General features: G+C 35.2%; 2 protein-coding genes across 3 annotated transcripts in view; one reads left to right on the top strand and one right to left on the bottom strand.

Moving 5' to 3' along the window:
* The first annotated feature begins 2,023 nt into the window (after positions 1-2,023).
* On the top strand, positions 2,024-3,404 carry rxfp3 (relaxin family peptide receptor 3). The gene is given in 1 exon segment (NM_001128788.2): positions 2,024-3,404. A coding segment is annotated over 1 exon segment (1,227 nt). The 5' UTR covers positions 2,024-2,080; the 3' UTR covers positions 3,308-3,404.
* A 3,464-nt stretch (positions 3,405-6,868) lies between these two features.
* The window catches only part of slc45a2 (solute carrier family 45 member 2), a 35,482-nt gene continuing 19,841 nt past the window's right edge, over positions 6,869-22,509 (bottom strand). For both annotated transcript variants that reach the window (NM_001110377.1, XM_087299938.1), the window contains 5 exon segments: positions 6,869-7,121; positions 9,511-9,716; positions 10,119-10,242; positions 14,580-14,723; positions 21,832-22,178. In NM_001110377.1, the coding sequence (NP_001103847.1) occupies positions 6,906-7,121; positions 9,511-9,716; positions 10,119-10,242; positions 14,580-14,723; positions 21,832-22,178 (1,037 nt within the window). In that variant the 3' untranslated portion in view covers positions 6,869-6,905.

The following is a 22,509-nucleotide window of genomic DNA, read 5'->3' as shown; positions in this document are numbered from 1 at the left end:
TATATATATATATATATATATATATATATATATATATATATATATATATATATAGGGGTATATTCCAATTCAATTTCTTTTATCCAATTTCTGGAGCTTACACTCCTCATTTTCTCAGTTGAAGTTGTGATCTGCCAATGGCACAGAAGCCAGAAATTGAGCTCTTCTATGTTATGAACAGTCTGATTTCAGCTGACCTTTGAAGTTGTGACAATACTTGACGTAACATGGTTGCCAAGAAACTGTTTTGCCAGGTGGACTGCTGTTTGAAGCGCATTCCCATTACTTGAGAATGGACAAGAGCACGAGACAGAAACCATGCAGTGGAATAGCTCTGGTTAGCATTAATCATTTAGATTACTGGTCTGTCATTTAGTTATTATTACTATTAAAAAACAAAAAACTAACTATTAACACTGTAATAACACAATTATAGCATATATTACCACCCGCTTATCCAGAAGCAAATTATTAATCCCACAAGCACCCCAGAGCTTCATTAAAGAGTTTCTGTGCACCATCACAGGCCGATGAGAAGGATTTACAGAGGGGCAAAGATCACTTCATTAAATCTGACCCAATACTGCAGCTTATGCACTAATCAACCCTCAGTCAAACTTTTAAAGGTGCATGCTGCTAATAAACTGTCACTGGAAACTTATGGACTAGGGAATATAGTTTTGCTAGTGTGGTCATGTATCATCTGTCATTAAGTAAAAACATACAGTACACATTCTGTTGAATCAAATCAATACTGAACTCTGTGTGAGAATCATATTTCAGCCTGTCAATCAAGATAAAGCAGACCTCGATTCATATTGGGAAAGCAAGATTTCACAAACAAACCCATTTAAATGCAAATCTGCATCATCTTTTCTGCCCTAAGGACACTGTTTGGAAACAAAAGTTAGCCGAAAATATAATAGTTATAACTTTTTCCCTCCGATATATTTATCTGGGTTTCTATTTTTTTTCTGATTTATTTTTGTCAGATTCTGTAAGCCTTAGCTTCCAAAACAAACTGTTAAAAAAAGTTTCATTTTCACTGTTGGGGAAAAGGGGCGTTGCAATGGCTCAGTAGGTAGTGCTGTCGCCTCACAGCAAGAAGGTCGCTGGTTCAAGCCTCGGCTGAGTCAGTTGGCGTTTCTGTGTGGAGTTTGCATGTTCTCCCTGTGTTCGCGTGGTTTCCAACCACAGTTCAAAGACATGCTGTACAGGTGAAATGGGTAAGCTAAATTGTCCAGAGTGAATGAGTGTGTGTGGATGTTTCCCAGAGATGGGTTGCTGCGTAAAAACGTACTGGATAAGTTGGCGGTTCATTCCGCTGTGGTGACCCCTGATTAATAAAGGGACTAAGCCGAAAAGAAAATGAATGAATAAATGTTGGGGTAAAAAACTTACAGCTTACACGTTAATTTTTTTTTCTTTCAGAATGAAGACCTGCCGCATTATATTATTTTAAATTAAATAATTAATATAAAATACATTGTTTTGCTTTCAGATGTTTAAACAGTGATTAAAGCAAAACACTGCAGGCAAAATCTGTTTTTATGAAACAGTGAATTTTAAAATTGTTTTCTTTTTGACTATTTACATAGTTTTTTTTTTCAGTTGTTTAACATCCACATTAATTTATTAATATTTTTGCTTAATCGTGTCCTAAAAAACTACACTTATTAAACTTTCCCGAAAGCAATAATGTATCCACATCTGTATTCAAGCATTCAGAGCAGCGCATCACAAGGAACGCCACTGTGTTGTGCTGCGTAAAAGCGCACGCCATCCAATCCATTGACACTTGGCTGTATAAAAAACGCAGCGAGCTGTCAGTGTGCGTGAAGCTAAGGACGGTCAACAGATTTGTCAGATAAATATCATTATAACGCAAGGTGAAAATATCCGTAGATTTAAGAAATATTTGGTGCCTATTACAGCTGCAATGCGCACGCAAAGAGAGCCGATTTTATCCAAGGAGGACTATGATGACAATGACATACAATGGAGATGGGAGAAGTTAGGATATTGAGCCTCCTGAGTGATTAGCTGAACCAGAATGGACAATCTACATTAAAAAGCAGCAATGGAAAAGACTTCTGACATCGAGCGCGCCGAGTACGCGTCTGGAAGTCTCCCGTTAACAGAATACAACGCGAGCTTCACGGTGAACAGGACTAATCTTTCGTGGACTGACTTTCAGGATCTCGGAGATAAACCCGACTTCATGGGAGACGGATCTGCGGTGCTGAGAATAATCATCTCTATTATTTACTCGGTCGTGTGCGCACTGGGTTTAATCGGAAACATCCTCGTCCTGTATCTCATGAAGTCTAAGCAGGCATGGAAGAAGTCCTCCATCAACCTGTTTGTGACCAGTTTGGCGGTCACGGACTTTCAGTTTGTTTTGACGCTTCCCTTTTGGGCTGTGGAGAACGCTATGGATTTCACGTGGCTGTTTGGGAAGGCAATGTGTAAGATAGTTTCTTATGTCACGGCGACGAACATGTACGCCAGCGTGTTTTTCCTCACGGCGATGAGCGTCGCGAGATACTGCTCCGTGGCTTCGGCGTTGAAAAGTAAGAGACGTCGGCTGCGTTTCTCCGCGCAGTGGATGACTGTCATTATTTGGATAGCCGCGGTGGGTGCCGCTCTGCCGAACGCGATTTTCTCAACGACAGCCACGGTTTCTAACGAGGAACTGTGTCTGGTGAAATTCCCCGACCGGAGCGGAGACGCGCAGTTTTGGCTGGGTTTATATCACGCGCAAAAAGTACTTCTGGGTTTCCTCATTCCGTTCGGAATAATCAGCATCTGCTACCTGCTTCTCCTGCGCTTCATAACTAACAAAAACATCAACACCTCCAGCGCTAAAAGGCGCTCCAAAGTGACCAGGTCTGTGACAATCGTGGTTCTGTCTTTTTTCCTGTGTTGGCTGCCGAATCAGGCGTTAACAGCGTGGGGTATCTTGATAAAACTCAACGTGGTACACTTCAGTTACGAGTATTATACCACACAGGTGTATATTTTCCCTGTCACGGTGTGTTTGGCACATTCAAACAGTTGTCTTAATCCCATTCTGTACTGTTTGATGAGGAGGGAATTCAGAAAGGCGTTGAAAAAGCTGTTTTGGCAAATCACATCACCTTCTGTGACGAACATGAGACCTTTTACCGCCTCCACGAAGCCCGAGCAGGACGAGCAGGCGCCCGCGCTGATTCCTCTCAGTCCGGCGGAGCCCGCGCTCGTCTTTTATCCTCCAGGAGTTGTCATTTACAACGGAAGAAACGACCTTCTGCCTAACAGCACATAATGAAAAGTTAATGGGGAGAATCCAGATTCCAAACAGAACGGCTAACTTTGTTTCATTGCCAATTAACTAAAGTTGCTGTCAAAGAAATCACCGCGCAGAGTAAAATTCGGTCTGGACACTTCTGAAATGGACGGGTGCTCCTGTCACTCGAAACACTCCTTAATAATGCTTATTGGTGTGTTCACACTTGGCAGGGGATTAAGAAGAACTCTGTGGTTCGAGTAAATCATGATATGAAAAATAGTGTGCACGTGCACCAAACAAGAAGACCGAAAACCGAAGTTAAGCCGTGGTCAACCTCCAAACCAGCTTTGGTGTGGTTTGAATAAAAACTAACGCAACTTGGACAAAAGACATCTAATGAATGAACATTAAATAGAAATACTATATAAATGATATAATGTTAAAGCACACCTTCTAACATTGTGCCAAATCATCCATTACTGTTCAGTAAAGATTTGGAAAATGTCATCTCCTTTCACCAGATCTTTGATTGTGTATGCAATAAATATGCAATTGTGTATGAAATGTATTATATTATAAGGTCTTGAGTTCTCAAACTGATATAAATAAATCATTTTCACATACAAGTGCAATCGGTACGTAACATCGTTTGGAATGTGTGTGGTAGGCTAGCTTAAATTAATTTTCAAAATTTTACTAGGCTTAATAGGTAGGGGTTTGAGTAAAATTTTATTATTTTATTCTGTAAACGTCTGCTTAAATTTCTTTTTAAATTCCAGATAAAAATATAATCATTTAGAGCTTTTAAAAACATATTATCAGAAAGGACCAGTTTATCAAAAAATAAATAAATCAGGGTTACAAAATACTGATATTATAAAGGGCTCCTATTATGAAAATTATCTTTTGTAAGCGTTGTGTCCACAGTCATATTGGGATAATATAAAGAAAATAAGTCAATTTCATTTAATTTTTTGACGTCAAAATAGAATCCAAATCTCTCCCATTTTTTAGGCCCACCGCAACGTGACATAGGAGTGAGGTTTATCTTCCAACCAAATAATTGACAGCCATGTTTTAACATGTCTCTGTAGTAATGCATGTAATCATATCAACAAGACAGGATGTGCCCAAAGCAACCGTGATTAAAAGATCTGTTCAGCTCTCTGTAAACATCAATCATCATCAAATGTGATCAAGAACGAGTTTTACAAATTTAAAATGTTTTTGAAACAGTGCATATTTGTAATGAATTATGGTGTTTTTACCATCTTTAATTTATCACCACAGCCACATGTCAGTAGAATTACAACATTCTAGCAGCAGATATTAGTGTGTATCCTGTCACATTTACCATGCAAAAACAGTGCAAAGTTAAACGTGTTCGCTGTGTGTGTTTGCATGAACTTTGTAACGACATTGTGTGTGACTCGGTGCAAAAAGGCTTGAATTAATTGGTGTCATCAATCTGGCAACCTGCAGGTGCGTCAAGTCAAAAACAATACAAAGAATACAAACATGAACATAGCTGATCAGGTAGCATTAGCTGATCTGGTAACCTGCAAATGTCCAGTCTGTGGAGGAAAAAATCCTGGAAGCAAAACTGAATTTGGTCTGCAATACCTAGTTGAACCACTGTGTATCAATCCTTTATACAGCACATTAAAAAAGAACAGTGTGAACAAATCAAGAGAACCAATCTAGAAGTGTGAACACACCCTCAACTCAATCCACTCCAGGTTTTCTCACTCCCCCTAGTGAGAGAAACCCTTTCCAATCAATCACAGAGCAAGTAGAGAAAGCGCAAAATCACACTCAAACGCATTATTTAACTTCCAATAGCATTGCTCACACACTCTAGTCTAGAACTGTGAAACAATCAAATTACAAAGCGAGTGTGTTGTGTGGCAATCAATAGAGTAGCATCTGAGCCACAATGCAGATGTATATATTTTCAGTTGGTTAAAAAAAAAAAACATTTGCAGTCATTTTTAATTTGAATGTGTTAATGATGCTTGATTAATATTTACCTACTAATTCGCATTAAGGTCCAAATGCGTATTTTTTCACAATAGCTATCCAAAAGCAAAAAGATAAACATCTTCAGCCGTTGCTAAGTAAGACAGAAAGAAATCCTCCAAATCCTGTCAATTTGTTACAGTAAACCATCTTGAGCTATGTCTTTTAAACAGAGTAAAGAGTGCAAGTTTAAGTGCAGTGTTTTCCACACACAGCTCTGTCTCAATTCCAAGAAGGCAGAGAACAGACTTGCGTTCTTTAGGAGACCAGTCTTACCAGGTTGCCTCAGAAGAACGAACTGGAGACCACGAGAACAGAAACCGCATCCTGGGAGAAATGAAACGCTGCTTTCTTCTCTAGTTCCTCCTAATGAAAAAATGAAAATTTAATTTAATTTAATTTAGGGAAACTCCTGAGGTATAGTTATATCTCTGAATTTTAACAATAAATTAATAAAAATGCTGCGCTTCCCACCTCCTTTATACAGCCGCAAAGACTACAGGGAATTCTAGAGAGAGTTCTAGAAGTCGGCATGGATGCGTCCTCGAAATCAAGAACGCATCCTTGAACTTTTAAGCGTCCTCCTTTCTTGCGGTCTTGAGTTTTGGAACTGAACTTTGGCAGTTGATGATGAAGTTAGATTCACTTTTAAAATCACTTTTTTGTCGCATGAAAGCATGATGTGCCGTGGGTAAAGGTGTGTTTCAATCCTTCTACCATCGTAAGTATATTTCAAACTTGTGGTAAGCACTGGAGTGGATCACAAAGATTATGTCATCATTATAGCAAAGTAAAAAGGGATTAGTTACTTCCCTTAAAGTTAGTAAACCCATCACAATCTGTTAATTACCCTCAACTTATTGATTTATTTTAAGGCAATGGGTTTACTCTGTTCATTTTTTTAAGTAAAGTGAACTAATCACTTTCTTGTACTGGTTTGCAGCTGGAAGTGTATCCGCTGTGTAAAAATTATGCTGGAATAGTTTTCGGTTCATTCCGCTGTGGCGACTCCTGATAAATGGGAGTAAGCTGAGGGAAAATGAACTAATCACTTTTACAGTGTATTATTAAACTGTGACTGTGTACTTTTGTTAAATTACTTTGCATTTGACTGATCTGTCCTCATCATCAGCTTAAAAATACTCAACACCACCTACTCAAAGATGTTTGTCCTGAATATAAAGGCAGAAATAAAACAAGTAGAAGCTGAAACACTTTCATCCAGACCAACAATTCATTGATATTACTAAAATTAAAGTAAGAGAAGAATCTGAAATGTTTGTATTTCTTAATCCAGTCATTGTTTTGTTCAAAGTAAATATTTAAATGAAGGTTTGACAGTGCTAGTCGCTTTAAAAAAAAGCAACAAAACGACATAAAACATCAATCCAAACATTTCATTTCTTGTCAACTCTTCCTTGAGTGCATGTAATCTTTCTTTCAACTTCACAGACTGTTATTTATGAATGTGGCAGGTGAATAGCAGTACATCAGAAAAAAACTTAATGGAATCAGCAAACGTTCAGGCTGCTGCATCCCAAAATGTCTTGTTGAATAGAGGAGACGAACCAAGCGAAATAGAGAAAGGGTATTTATTTGAGGCTTATTCTGTACATCACATGAAGATAGCAATAAAGAGGCAGCCGATTAGGGACACTGTTGAGGCAGAAAGCACTACTACAATCACGCTACCCGCTAGATTGACCAGAGCTCCCAGTCCAGCTCCAACAATAACCTGAGCCAACTGAACCATACAGGTAAGAGCGGCGCAGTCCATCCCTGTCCCGCGGCCCTCAGGAGCCACTCCATCTCCGCCTAATTTCCTTTGCTCCTGTGACAGAAAGAGAGGCATTGCTTAAAGAACAGCCTGCAATCTGATCAAATCTTGCACTTGCTTTTTCGAGATATCAGAAAGCGTCTGCAGCATTGCTAAAAGTTGTTTCTGAAGATGTGGAGTGACTTTATAATGAGCTGAGAACTGTGGATCTACAGATCTGGAAGTTTTGCAGCAAAAAAAAGTCAAACGCATGAAGTAACATTCCAAGTTGAACTCCTGCAGGCTTTAATGAACACATCAATTACAAATCAGCCCGAGTTGGGGTGAGGGATTTCGATTTGTAATTCGATTTTGTGATGTGTAAATGTTTTAATGTCACTGGGATTTAAGATGGAAGCTAAACTAATCAATATCTGAGATACTGTATCTTGAATTAGCAAATGGTGTTGGGTAAACAGCTTGTTTTTTTCTACAGTGGTTACAAAACTCTCGGTTTGTTGTGTAGCAGTGGTGAATCATTATTTATATTTATTTAACCTTCCGCTCATAGATGCTAATCTGATATAAATGACTGCTTAAGTTGGACATTGTTTCTCACCCTTCAATTAAAGTTTATTTGTATGGATCTATACACCATGTTTATACCTTTTGAGAAAATTGATGTTTCCACATTATAAGTAAGAGTACTTTGATTAAAGGGGACAGTGCACTTAAAAATCTCGTTATAATTGTAATTATACATTTTAAACAGTATTAACCCTTTATCAGACAATGTTGTAATTTCATTGCCATTTCCTACAATATCATTTTTAAGTATTGTAATAACCCCCAGTAACACTCCAGGATTTTTTCATTAAGTTTTTCAATGAGTTGCTGTGGCTCAAGTGTTTTCTATTAGGTCATTAAAGTGTGGATTTACTTTACAACCAACATTACAACCAGCATTACAGCCAAAAGCAAAATTGCTTATAAACACACACCACAAAATTTACATATACACCAGTCACAGACTATCAGTCTGATCTCACAAGAAAATGTAACTGTAAGAGTTAGAGTTGCAGTTTTGCATAATTCATTTGTGATAATAATTTAATTAAAAAGGTTAAAACATGATGAAAATAGATATTGAAATATAATAAGAATTCATAGTGATTGTACTTTTTAAAATACATTATTTAGTAATTGATACAATTTAAAAACTTTTACTTTGGAATTTTTGGCTTTTGACAGTAATACATCATGAGGTGATTAGTTCGAACACTTAGGGCAAATTGCAGTTGTGGATGTGGGAAGCAGCACAATCTTTTGACTGAGCTATATCAAGTCTATTGTACCTTTGTTTTTTGTTTGCATTTCTTCAGTAAACCCTTTTTAAACGAAGATTCGGTCTTACTCACGTTTTATCAAATACTGGTTGTTGGAATAGAAGCTACAGAAAGTGTTATATAAGGATGTGCATGAAAGATGAAATCTGAATGCAAACACCAACACTTTTTGTTTGTTTGTTTGTTTTTGTTCTTTCTTTGCATCTGTCTTTAACACTGATAAAATCAGTGAAATCAATGCAAACCTAAGTAATAGAAATCTTGAAGCCCATTTTGTCAAATAGTCAAACTGAACAATAGAGAATACAATCGGAAAAAAAACAATTTCTAATATAATATAGTAAAATGTCAGTATAGCCTAAAAGGTTATTTAATGGCATCGATGGATCTATTTTAAAAGTTTGACTTTCACAAAAGGTTTTTTTTACTGGAAAAAAAGTTTGAAAAATAGAGAAAAAAGTTGAACAATAGAGAATACAATCGTAAAAAAAAACTATTTCTAAAATAATATAATAAAATGTCAGTATACCCTTAAAGGTTATTTAATGGCATCTATGGATCCATTTTAAAAGTTTTACTTTCACAAAAGGTTTTTTTTACTGGACAAAAAGTTTGAAAAATAGAGAAAAAAGTTAAACAATAGAGAATACAATCGTAAAAAAAACTATTTCTAAAATAATATAATAAAATGTCAGTATACCCTTAAAGGTTATTTAATGGCATCTATGGATCCATTTTAAAAGTTTTACTTTCACAAAAGGTTTTTTGTACTGGAAAAAAGTTTCTTTAAATCAGGGATGCTCAAACTCAGTCCTGGAGGGCCGGTGTCCTGCATAGTTTAACTCCTACTTCCTTCAACACACCTGCCTGGAGCTTTCTAGTATACCTAAAAAGAGCTTGATTAGCTGGTTTAGCTGTGTTTAATTGTGGTTGGAACTAAAATATGCAGGAAATTGGTCCTGGAGAAACGAGGCACCCCTGCCTTAGATCATTAAAATGTTCTTCACAAGAAACTTTTCAGTGGGGAAAATTCTTTAGTTGCATCACTAAAACTTAAAAAAAGAGGGCATATTCTGTTTAAAACGACTTGATTTTTCCCATTGACACCGTAAACTGACCTCTTCTGCCTTGTGGTACTCCGAGATGAGGTTGAATGGGATGGTGTAGAGAGTGCTGGACATGACTCCAAACACACAGCACAGTGTCAGTGTGGCCACGATGTTTGGAAACAAGCCGATCAGACCGGTTCCCAAACCAAACATAAAGTAGCCAAGGAAGTACAGTCCCTTCAGGCCAATATATGGCAGAAGCAGCCTCTGCACATCTGGAACGACACATATGGAAATCATTTAAGCAGGCTGTAACAATGGCCTTTAATGCAGAACAAATGGATGAATAGCAACACAGATTAACTGATCATTGGCATTCATATCACTGATAAAACATCTTGACTCATAAAGCTCTCTAAAATGGCTTTCATACTGACACACGTCTTCTAGTGCTAATTAGAATGAAAGTCCATAGAAATTGACTGTGATTTTCTCATCAAAACAAATGAATAACTCTGGGAAAAAAGTGTATTATCTAATTTCCACCCAAGACTGACTTGGACGGGCAGTGGCAGTAATTGAACAGTCTTCTTTTGTCTGGATGCATTAGAGAGAGGGTGCAGATTTAATAAAGCCAGAAAGAATGAGCAGTTGAGTCATAGCTCAGTATTACTTACATGAATAGAGTGCAGAGGAGACGGCGTTGATGCATAGACCCCAACAGCCCACTTCAACCCCTCTCTCATAGGTGGCATAGGCAGTGGAATTGTGTTCAGCATACGGATTCCCCTTATATACAATCTACAAGAGAACACACATATCCCATAAGATAAAACCATCACATCCTGAGGTGATCCATTGGGCAAATGGGGTAAAAAACACTTGAAAACCTCTCAGCAGACATCTCTGCCTCCATTATGTTACTTAATTGAACTTGCTGGAAAATCACAAGGCAAATAAAAGCAACTCAAAGAAAGCAACATCCAGTGCTCTGCTATCATCTCGGCGGGTTGTTTTGGAGGCCACTGAGAGTGTTATAAGTTTCACCTCAAACTAGCCTTTGATAAAGTTCATGTGCTTCCATTCAGGTGAGAAGGTTCAAAGTGTTCTTGCGATGAACGCTAGCTTTCGAGGAAAGGCATGTGCTTTTCCGTTAATGCAAAGGAAAAGCGAGGATCTAATGATTGTCTCTCGAAGCCTGTTAGGAGTGTGTCTATTTTGGGCATCAGCTGTGAAATGGTCAGTGGTCACACTAAATGTTTTTCTGCTTTGTTGAGGTCAGCAGTACAACTTTCTTTACACTTTGGCCGCCCACAGGGAGACACACTCATTTATCTCAATTCAACACGACGAGGGGAAAGAAGATAAAGAAAATGCTACCTTTTAGCCACAACTCAAAGCGTCTATTGATCTATTTTTTAGTGCAGGGATTGAAATGCTATTCTTTCAGGAGCGCCAAATTGAAATCTATTGACTTCATGAATAAATTAAACCCATTGTTCATCTGAAAATGAAAATTTGCTGTTTATTTGCTCATTGTCAAAACATTCAAGGTGAAGTTGACTCTTTTTTTTCCCCTTGGCAGAACATGGAGGAAGAGTTCTTGCACCTTTCCCAAAGGCAAATTTAAGAACTTTAAAGGTGCATTTTCAAATTTTTTCAGCATAAATGTGGTAAATTACATAATAACATACATAAATTTACATATCTATGTGTATTTATATATACAGCAAGAAGGTTGCTTGTTATGATTATCAGCAATCTAGCGCTGCAGATCGCTAAGGAACTACAAATCTGCTGGTTTATGGACTACAGATACAGTCATGCAACAGACACACTCACCTGCTCCAAGTCACCATTGATTAGACACTCACAGCTGAAGCTGCTTTTGGACTGATTACTGCTCTATAAATACAGCACACTAACACACAGTTGTTGCTGAGTCTTGTTAAACTGTTTAGTGAACATTACAATGCGTTTTCCTTGCCTTGCCTTCTGCGTTTTTGAACTTTGTTTGTTTTACCCAGTCTGCTTCCTGACTTTTGACCATCTGCCTGTTTTTATTGAAAACGACTCTTGATTGCCAGTAAACATCTGTTTGCTCCTGTGTTAACTGTTGTTTGACTGACCATTTTGCTTATAAACCCTGCGTTTGGATCCTCAACCCCTGTTATCAACATCACTTCACATTACATTGCTAGTTAGAGTCTCCCTGTTTTTACGTGGGTTTCCTCTGGGTGCTCTGGTTTCTCCTTACAGTCCAAAAACATATGGTATAGGTGAATTGAATAAACTAAATTGGCCGTATAGTGGATATGAGAGTGTATGAATGTTTGTTCAGCTTGCAGCTGAAAGGGCATCCACTGTGTAAAACATGTGCTGAATAAGTTGGCGGTTCATTCCGCTGGAGCGACCCCTGATGAATAAAGGGACTAAGCTGAAGGAAAATGAATGAATGAATGAATATATTCATACTTCATCAAATTATATAAGATGCTATTTCACTGTAAAAAATCCCGGTTGTCTTAAATTTAAGCTGAATCAAAGGAAACCTTATGAGTCTATTGAACTTATATTATGTTAAACTGACTTAAAACAGCTTGTGTAACTTATAAAATTAAGTTAGAACATTAACTTAGTTTAATAAGTTACAAAAAGCTAAAATACAGCTGTGCGATTTGGTCTAAAAATAAAAATCTTGATTAAATAAATAATTTAACTTGACAACAATTAATGAACAATTATTTTATTTATTTATAAAAAAATTGCCATCCACAGTTCACTGACAATTTTATTTGCCGTCTAAAGGCATCTGTGGCGCAGCATCCAATCATCATCAATGTACTGTAGTGCAAAGTAAGGCTCAAGAATGAGCCCATCGTCCTACTTGACCCGAGATCAGATGTGGCTGCAAAGTGGCCGCAGAAGTAGAAATTAGCCACAGCCTTTAACAGAGCAGGGTCATGTGACACATAGGAAAAGTAATTGAAATTTTTTTATCGATTTTAAGTTCTGAATGTTGATTTCGATTACTTTTCGATGAATCGTCCAGCACTAAGCTAAAACATATGCTGTCATGACTAATTGATCATTTCATTTCTAGCCACCTATTGGATCTGTTCAGGTTCTACTTGTTATTCTTCCAGCTTCTTCTTTTTCCGCTCTGGGAGTCTATGGCAGCACTATGAACAGTTTTCAGCATTTGCCCATACTTTGGCACACTGATAGAGGACAGTCTGATCTTTAACCACAATAAATTTGGACTCTCTGTCTCAAATTCTTTAGTGCCATCCAAAGTTTCAAATATGTTTATTGTTATAACTTTTGAACCAAATTGGCTACAATCAAAATTTTTTCCTGTGATTCCTTGGTTCAAGCCAATTCAAACATAATTGCCTGTCATGAAATATTTTTCGTTATTTTGAATTTGTCACAAAACCTATTTAAACAAACTCATACTAGGTGGTTTTTCTGATTTGTAACAAAATTTAATCATAACAATATTTCTAAAAATGCTAATAACTTTTAACCTATTTTTTGCCTATTGTTATGAAACTTTTCTTGATATTACCTCAGGTTGTCCTGAGAATATCAATGCCAATTATGCCTTAATTAACTGAACTTCCTGTCTCCCATTTAGTCTTAAGTCAAAAACCTACTTTTTCGAACTCATCCTACATCGTGTGGCTGATTTCCACCCTGTAGTTTGTTGCCTTGCTTGTTTATGATGTGGTGACTGGGCTGCTTGGCCCCGATAATTGCTGCTTGCAGCTATATTTTAGTGTTATTATTGTATTCTATAGTTAAATAAGGATAGTTTTTGATAGCATGATTAACCCAAGCCATACACTGAATTACTGTCATTTACTCTCTTATATTCAGTTTATTTTTAAAATTGTCTTTCATGTAACTCTCATCTTAAAATTATATTAATTTTGATTTCAAAGAGCACAGATAAAAAAAGACAGACCATACATGCACACGTGCAGACTCCAGAGATTTCATTTAATGCAAAGCAAAACTTTTAATTCAAATTAAAATTGAATTCAAATAGTTGATAACTATTTAGTAAGATACATTTTTATAAAACCAAAAAAAAAGTTTTAAGTGAGTAATTTTTTTTCTGAACGGTGACGAGTTTGTAATCCTGCACCAAAAACACGGATAATCACGAAAGATCAAGCCAACTGTTACAGTTTAACTTCAATGTTTGAGGACAGGTGCCTTTTAAAATATACACTATGAGTCTAATTGACCCTTACGATGACTATTAGTAGGCTAGGTCTGCCAGTGTTTAGATTGGTACTCAATTAAACAAACCGTTAAGGAATACATCATTAGGTTATCTGTTATTTTTATTAATCATATTATTTTTTAATATACAGATCAGCATGAAATATTTTCCACAATATAAAGAACAGGCTCCCAAACACTTCTTGTTTTGACATACTTCAAGAGAGAGGTCAAACCCCCCATAACAACTTTGTTATTCACACCTTGTCGGTAGCTGAAGATCACATTTTGTAAATCATTTATGACAACAGTTTCAGCTAAAAATCTGCTTTATGCTCTACTCAAGAAAACAAGTTTTGTGAATGAACTTATGCATGATCAAATGATCAGATCTACTTCAACTTTAGGCATATTCAAATCAACCCTCAAAGCACGTCTGTTTAGCTTTAAATGACTGAATGACATTCAAATAACTGAATGAGCAGTGTGCCACGTCCGACGGACCATACTATTATGTCTTTCTCTTCTTTTTGATTTGTTTTAACACAAGGTAATCTGTATTTAATCATTCTTATTCTTTGTTTTATTTTCTTATACTAGTATTTCTGTTTATTTTATTCTCATTTATGTAAAGCACTTTGAAATCCAATTGTGTATGAAATGTGGTGTATAAATAAACCTGCCTTGTCTTGAATATCAAATCAAAACCAACATTCATGACTTCATATCCAAGGTGTGACAAGTGATGAAATCAGCAAGTCATATAATGACATCAGGAGAGTCAGTATGTGCCCTTTTCCCCTTACAGTTGGGAATGTGCAATCTAAGCACCACTGAAAGATCTGAATTCATTCATTCAATAAATAAATAAAAATAAACAAATCAAAAATACAGAATTTGCTCACCTGCCCCATAAAGTCAGTGAAGAAGAGCATGTTGCAGAGGAAAGCCGTCCAGCCCAACAGATGAGTCATGCAGAGACAGCGGTAATGGCTAGGCATGCTAACCATAGCTGACAGGAGAGATTTCAGGGTCATCCGCTTCTGTACCTGAAACACAGTTGCACACACAGGTTAATAATGCTTTCTGACAGGTTCACAAGCTCAAAACTCAAAGCTTACATTCTCAAGTGCCACACTGAACAATCATCCACCTTGAATGGACACAAGGGTCAAACTGGCCTCATGCATTTTAGCATCGGCTACTTTTTCCTGTGCCTTTGAATATGCTTGCATCTGTAGCCTCGTAACTTTTTGTTAACAAAACCGCAACTTTCAAATAGCAAAAACTTTACTTTAGTTTAGTCATGCCTTTCAAATGTATAATAAAAACAAAATTGTTCTTTTGTTGAAAAAACACTGCTCTCCTGCTTTTTGAACAAACTGAGTAACAAACATTCAAAGGTAGTCTAGAATCCTATACACAATTATAGGCTATATAACAGTCGTGGTATTGGCATTTTAGGGGTATTGACTTCATTAAATGTGACAACAGACATTCAAAGATTAATTCTAAAATTTTAATAAAAGCTTTCAGTGTAAATAATTATATGATATTTTTTTTTTTTGTAGTCATATTTGAGGGGTCAGAATGAAAGCTGTGGCTAATCTAGTAGGTGCTGCTCGCAAATGACCATCATTGCTCAGCATCAGGTGCACAGCAGCAAAAAGTCTGACAGCGAACTATGACCTTTTTTTAATGACAAATGTCTAATAATACTGCTAATTTACGTTTTTATTTAATTCATGCATATGCAATGAATGTAAGCCTGCTAACTGATCAATTGACAGAATATGTAAACTTAGTTTGTATCTATATAATTCAAAAATAATAATTAAAAGACCGGGTACTGGTCCGAAGAAGGCTCTTGTTTTGAGGGCTACATCATGAGCTCAGATTTGGTTGACCAATCAGAGGAAAATGGGCATTTCAGCACCGCTGAAACGTATATCAAGCTAAAATCTCGTCGTTTTTTTTTTATTTGAGCAAACGAAAAAACGAAAAATAGCTGCTTTCATGAATGGAATGAATTTCATGAAATGGATGGAAGATACCCTGATTATGTCAGAACCCAAAGTCAATGTCCGATGTCCAACCTAAAATCCATCAAATATCAATGTCTATTAATGTTATAGTAGATTGATGTTGTGTGAACGTTACCACTATGACGTCTATCAGATGTTGAATTTTGTTTGCCATACCTGAGGAATAAATTGCAATATTTGAAGTCAGCAAGATGTTAGTTTAAGATGTTGGCTCGATGTTGGATTTTGATCACTTTTCAGCAACACTTAAAATCAACCAAATATCATCGTCATTTGAAGTCGTTATTGGACATCAAAATAACATTGTCCTTAGACGTTGGTTAAACATTGAATTTTAGTCACCTGATGTCACGACCTAAATCTACCCTAATTTTAATGTCTTATGAAATTGTGTGCCTGCTGGGTCAAGGTCTTGAAGTGATCAATGCTGAAGAGTAGCGTTCATGCTTTATTGACAACAATGCGTGTTGCTTCAAAGAGCAATATCTGCTAATACCAGTTCTGAAATCAGTCACTTTTTAATTGCCCAATATATGGTGCATATTAAAATACCAAATGTTATTAAAGGAGTTGTTAGATATGCAGTCACAGTTAACATGATTGGTTGAATAAGAGTTAAATTGACAAGACTATTCAAATTAAGTGATTTGATCTTGTTAAAAATAAATTCTGCTCTTGTTCCATTAAAATAACAATTAAAATGTTTGTCCTAAATTATTATTAATATTATTTTGAGAGCACAAATAATTTGTCAACTGCACAAAATATACTGGGGTACTAGAACGGTAAGAGTACAGACACAGTTTGAAGCTAGTTATTGATAATGTGAAAACGTTCATGTATGTGACAGGATTATTGATGAAAGACATTATGATTAAAATATTAATGCTTCCCACATCCACAAAGAGTTGTTCATTACTGTAATATCTTTAGTGATGACAATCTCCGATCTTGATTTCCTTCTGTTGCTAAAATTGAATCAGAGATGGAAATAATATATTGGCTGGGCAAAGGTTTGAAATGACTGAATGCTTCTTTTTATGAACCGAGCTGAGATTTGTTAAAGGTCTTGTAATAAATATGGAGATTAAAAGCTTAAAATGAGCTAATATCAGCAATTCATCACTGAAACTTTTTTTTTTCCCCTGAGGAACAAGAACATGACATGCATCACTGAACACTCATAATAATGTGAAAATATGCAATACATGTAAACAGTGACATTTCACTGAGATACAGAGTAATAAAGCTTTTGTTCATTTCTAATTGTTTTGAATTAGTTTTACTTTAATATTTTAAACATTTTATTGTATATGAATGATGTGAAGTCCTGTTTTGGTGCTTACATTACACAATTCAATTTTAAAAAGCAATTTTATATGAATAGAAAGCATTTAAAAAGCAAATAAATGGTTAACTGTTATGTTTTAAGTTTAAAAAAAATTTCTACTAATAATTTTTTTAAATTAATTAAAAAGAGATTTCCTTTGTTATTCACTATAAATGATCGCGTGAAAATGAAACAACATACTTATTACAAGTACTTATTAATATAAATAACGGAATATGTTATCGTTCATATTTGAATTATATTTTAAATGATTGAATTAACGAGACACATCTTGAGATGGACATTTAAAAAATGCATTATAATTTCATTTAAAATCATTATATCCAAAACCCCAACCTCATTTTTCTGGTTTTGCATTTTTCTTTAGCCCCTTGTCCTGATTTACCTTTAAAATGCATGAAATGAAGCTGATGTCTTCCACAATTTGAATAAAATTATCCCTGAGGTATTTACTTTACATTTGGCTACATTCGAGACCTTTATCAGTGTAATTAAGCATGAGTTATGTCTGTCAGCCCGTGAAATATTTCTAGCATTGCTCCTGTTTGTTAACAAGAACTATACATTTATCGGCCACTTTGTTAGGTACACCTGTCCAACTGCTCGTTAACGCAAATTTCTAATCAGCCAATTACAAGGCAGTAACTTATTGCATTTAGGCACATAAACATGGTCAAGACTGCAGTTCAAACCGAGCATCAGAAAGGGGAAGAAAAGGGATTTAAGTGACTTTGAATGTGGCATGGTTTTTAGTGCCAGACGGGCTGGTCAGAGTATTTCAGCAACTGCTGATCTACTGGGACTTTCACGCACAACCATTTCTAGAGTTTACAGAGAATGATCAAAAAAAGAGAAAAAATTCAGCAAGCAGCAGTTTTGTGGGTGTAAATGCCTTGCTAATGCCCTTCACACTTTGGGCCCATCAGGTCAACCTACTCATGTATTGTTGCTGACCATGTTCATTCCTTTATGACTCACCATATCGTAAAGCGTGAATTATCTCAGACTGGTTTCTTGAACATGACTATGAGTTCACTTTCAAATGGCCTCTACAGTCACCAAATGTCAATCCAATAGAGCACCTTTGGGATGTGGTGGAACAGGAGATTCTCATCCGGGATGTGCAGCTGACAAATCTGCAACAACTGCGTGATGCTGTCATGTCAATATGGAGCAAAATCTCAGGAATATTTTTAGTACCTTGTTGAATCTATGCCCAGAAGGTTTATGGCAGTTCTGAAGGCTAAAGAAGTCCAACCAAGTACTAGTAAGGTGTACCTTATAAAGTGGTCGTGAGTGTATCTTCCTATATAGGTAAATTGCTATGTATTCAGGCAAAATAAATGATATAAAAGCAGACTGCTTTACCAACATTTGTCAGTTCAATGCTGTTTCTGAACGATGGGTCAATATCAACATCAATTAAAAAAATATTCTTTTGTGGAAACATTTCCAAATTTCTTTTTTGGATGTTTTGCTAACATATTGTATAGATAATGTGATTACGTTAAACATTGTGCCTGGTTGTATTAATCATTTCATTTTATTTCAGTTAATTTTAACACACATTTATTATACAAACTGTGGTCAGACTTTTTTCTTTTCATTTGCATTTAAAGGGACGTGCACAAAAACTGCTTGATTTTATTCACAGTCAAATAGAGGCAAAGTTGACAAGCTGCAATAATTGATTTGCAGGGTATTTTGAGCTGAAACCATACAGATACAGTGGGAGAAATAATGTCAGGTTTTTTTTTTCCTGGGAATAATATCTCTAAAGGAGCTGTTGACAAGGAACGCCACATTTTAGTAAAATCCCAAACAATACAAATATAAAAAAAAGAAATGTTGAAAAATTTGTTGTGTGTAATTACAACAGAACGACACAAGAAGAAAGAACTGAACTCTTTATTTGTATTTTCTACTGGATTCAAGGTGATTGGCTGAACCATTCTACAGCTTGATTTTCTTTCTCTGAAAGCATCTGAGAGTTTCCTTGGCTGTGTTTTGGATCTTTGTCTTGCTGAAATGTCCACACTAGTTTCATCTTCATCATCCTGGTGATGTAGAGGTTGGTGTGAAGCAGTTAATATTCCTTTACAATAAGTAAGGGCAGAGGGTTGCAGAGGAACTAAGATTTCAGCTGCCTGGGCATTCACTGCCTTTCTACACCTTCCTTTCTTCTTGTGTTTAATACCCTTTCCCAGTATCATTTCATTGTATTACACATAACTTAATTTGTAAAATTATTAGTTTTGTTTTCCTTGCATATGTGGATTTCTTTGGCTGTTACCGTCATCCGGTGAAAAAATTAAAGTCCACAGCACTGGTAGAATTATGTTTTCTGAGAAAAATGGTGACGTGTTCAATACTTATTTCCCCCATAGTATATTATGGGTATCTCACATATCTATTTTACTTCTGCAAAGTGGGAATACTATGAAAAATTACATTTTTACAAGTTATACTGAAAAACAATATTAGTAAATATAACGTCAGCTTAACTGGGTTAGTTTATTTGTAGTCTATATTGTATACATAATCAACACATCTACATAATAAACAATCTTATTTTGATGGAAGAAATAAATGTTTTCTGCTGCTGATCTGTAGAAGTTTCAGCACAAATAAAAGGTCTTGCTATGATTAAACAGGCTGCAGGCAGGTTCTGGTGCTTTAGTGTCTGGAAAATCATTTAACAGGTCTAGAAATGAGCTGCATTAAAGCATCTGCTGGTGTGATTCACTGGCATGACAGATTGCAGTCTGGGTTAAGGACCACAGCAGAGGTTTCTCAAAGAGCATGGCCAATCCTTATGATTAAGAAGGATCATTTTAATGATGAAACAAGATTTGAGACACTCTAATGATGAGCCGACACATACTCTAGGGTCCAAATTAAGAATGCATGATGAAAAACATAATTGCAAATAAAGTTGAAAGATTTTGGTAAAAACATATAATAAAGATAGTTTACTATGGACAAGATGATTTGGTGAGTCACACAAGAAAATGCAACACATCGAACATGTTCTTCCTTCAATTAAAAAACAAGGTGATTAATTTGATTGAAATGGTAATTTCTAAATTATTCTGGGAAATATGACCATCATTATAACTAATTGCAAGCTCAAGCACTGCTATCGTTAAAACAAATATTAAGTAATTCAAAGAGTGAAACAGTTTTATTATGTTTAGGTAAAATGTATTCATACTATGAAAACGTATTAGTAATATGAATCACAAAAATAGCAATAACTATTTTCAATTATTTTATTTTAATTATTAATAATATATAAAGATTTTTTGATAGACAATTTGTAATTATAAAATATTATTATTATAATTATAATTATTATGATAAACATTATTAACATTAATAAAACATATAAAAATTTTTAATTATTCATCAATTTATTATGCTATATATAGAATAATAAAGTAATGTTCACTAAACATTAATAATGATATAATTATATTTAAATTTATTATTATTATTATTATTATTATTATTATTATTATTATTATTGTTGTTGTTGTTGTTGTTGTTGTTATTATTATTCTTAAAATAATTTAAATGATCATTTTGGCAACATATTTTGTCAACAACAACAACAACAACAACAATAATAATAATAATAATACCAAAAACAACAAATTATATTCCCAAAATATGAATGATTAAACTATTAAAATTATTATGCTATTTGAAGAATAATAAAGTATTGTTCACAAAATAATAATTATACACTAATGTTATTATAATAATAATATTTATAATAATAATTATAATAAAAATAAAATTGATAATTATTATTATTAAATAATTTGAATAATAATTTTGGCAAAATGTTATTATTATTATTATTATTATTATTATTATTATTATTATTATTAATAATAATAATAATAATAATAATAATAATAATAATAGCAAAAAATATATCACCAAAATATGAAATATTAATTTTTTTAAATGATTATGCTATATATAGAATATTAAAGTATTGTTCACTAAATAATCATAATCATATAATTATAATTTAGATGTATGATTATTATTATTATTAGTAGTAGTAGTAGTAGTAGTAGTAGTAGTAGTAGTAGTAGTAGTAGTAGTAGTAGTAATAGTAGTAGTATTAAATAATTTGATAAATAATTTTAGCAATATAGTTTTTTGTCAACAACAACAATAACAATAATACCAATTTATATTACCAAAATTTGAATCACTAAATTGATAAAATTATTATGCTATAAGTAGAACAATAAAGTAATGTTCACTATATTATAGTATTAATTATCTAATAATAAAACCCTCACAGTATATTAAAATCCCAAACTATAAATAGCAAATGCTAAACCTGAGCCTTGTCTAACTTAATTAACTAGTAATCCACAGTGTGAACTTTGAAAACCGTGTGGATTTTTTTGTTTAGCCATGAGAATATGTGACCTTCACAGTCCCCTCACAAACAATACGCCCATAATGAATAATTACACCATCACACCATAAACAAAACTAGACGTTACGCTTTAATATTAATAAACCAAAAAAAAACAACAACAACTAAGAACTCATTTTGATTCATCCATAAAAATGCGAGTTTCAGAGAGAGGCATGATGAGCAACATCCAGCCTAATTATAGCTCACAAAGCCTGCCTCTATAGCAGTTCTGAAATGGGTCATTAAAATGTGCAGGACTGAAGCCAAGAATAAGAAAAGCATGAAAACAATTGAGAGTAACACAAATGACCAACCTCGCTGTTGGGCTGTTTGGCACTGGGCGTAACAGCGTTGGCTTCACTCAGGACAGAGAAGGTGCGCTCCCTCACGTTAGAAAGAGACACTGGCTCTTTACACACGGAGCCGTAGCCATTTTGAAGCGGGCCTTCAGGGAGCAGCGAGGCGGAGGGACAGGAATCTGAGCTGGGCTCTTTCATCAGTGGCTTCTCTGGGATGCTGAAAAGGTGCGTGGTGAGAAAAATGCCCCAGGTCAGAGATGAAAAGAAATAGATGACTTGGTACTCAGAGCCCAGAATGGAGCCAAGAGCGGAGTGACCCCAGTCCATGGCTCCAATCAGGTAACCACACGCTCCACCCAGACCTGCAGAGAAACACAGAGGACTGCTTTCAAAAATGTATCCCACTCATTCATTACATTATACCTCTATGATACCTGTAGGTCTGCCTAAAAATGTATTGCGAGCTTGATGTTTCAGCTGAAAGAGTTCTTACTACCAGGCATTCTGCTCACATTATTCCTCAACTGCACGATCTTCACTGTAAATTTTGATGTAATACAAATTTAAATAATACTACAAGCGTTTAAGCCTTTAAATGGTCTTGCATATCTTTCTGACATACTTACAAATTCCTCCTCAAGAAATCAAAAGTCTAGGCTCTGTCTCTCCCTCAGTTGCAGTCATTTACATCAC

The sequence above is a fragment of the Danio rerio genome, chromosome 21 (genome assembly GCF_052040795.2).
Source record: "Danio rerio strain M-AB ecotype USA chromosome 21, GRCz13ab, whole genome shotgun sequence".
NCBI classification, from domain to species: Eukaryota; Metazoa; Chordata; class Actinopteri; order Cypriniformes; family Danionidae; genus Danio; species Danio rerio.
Note: the sequence above shows the minus strand (reverse complement) of the source record. Positions and strands in the feature narration are given on the sequence as shown.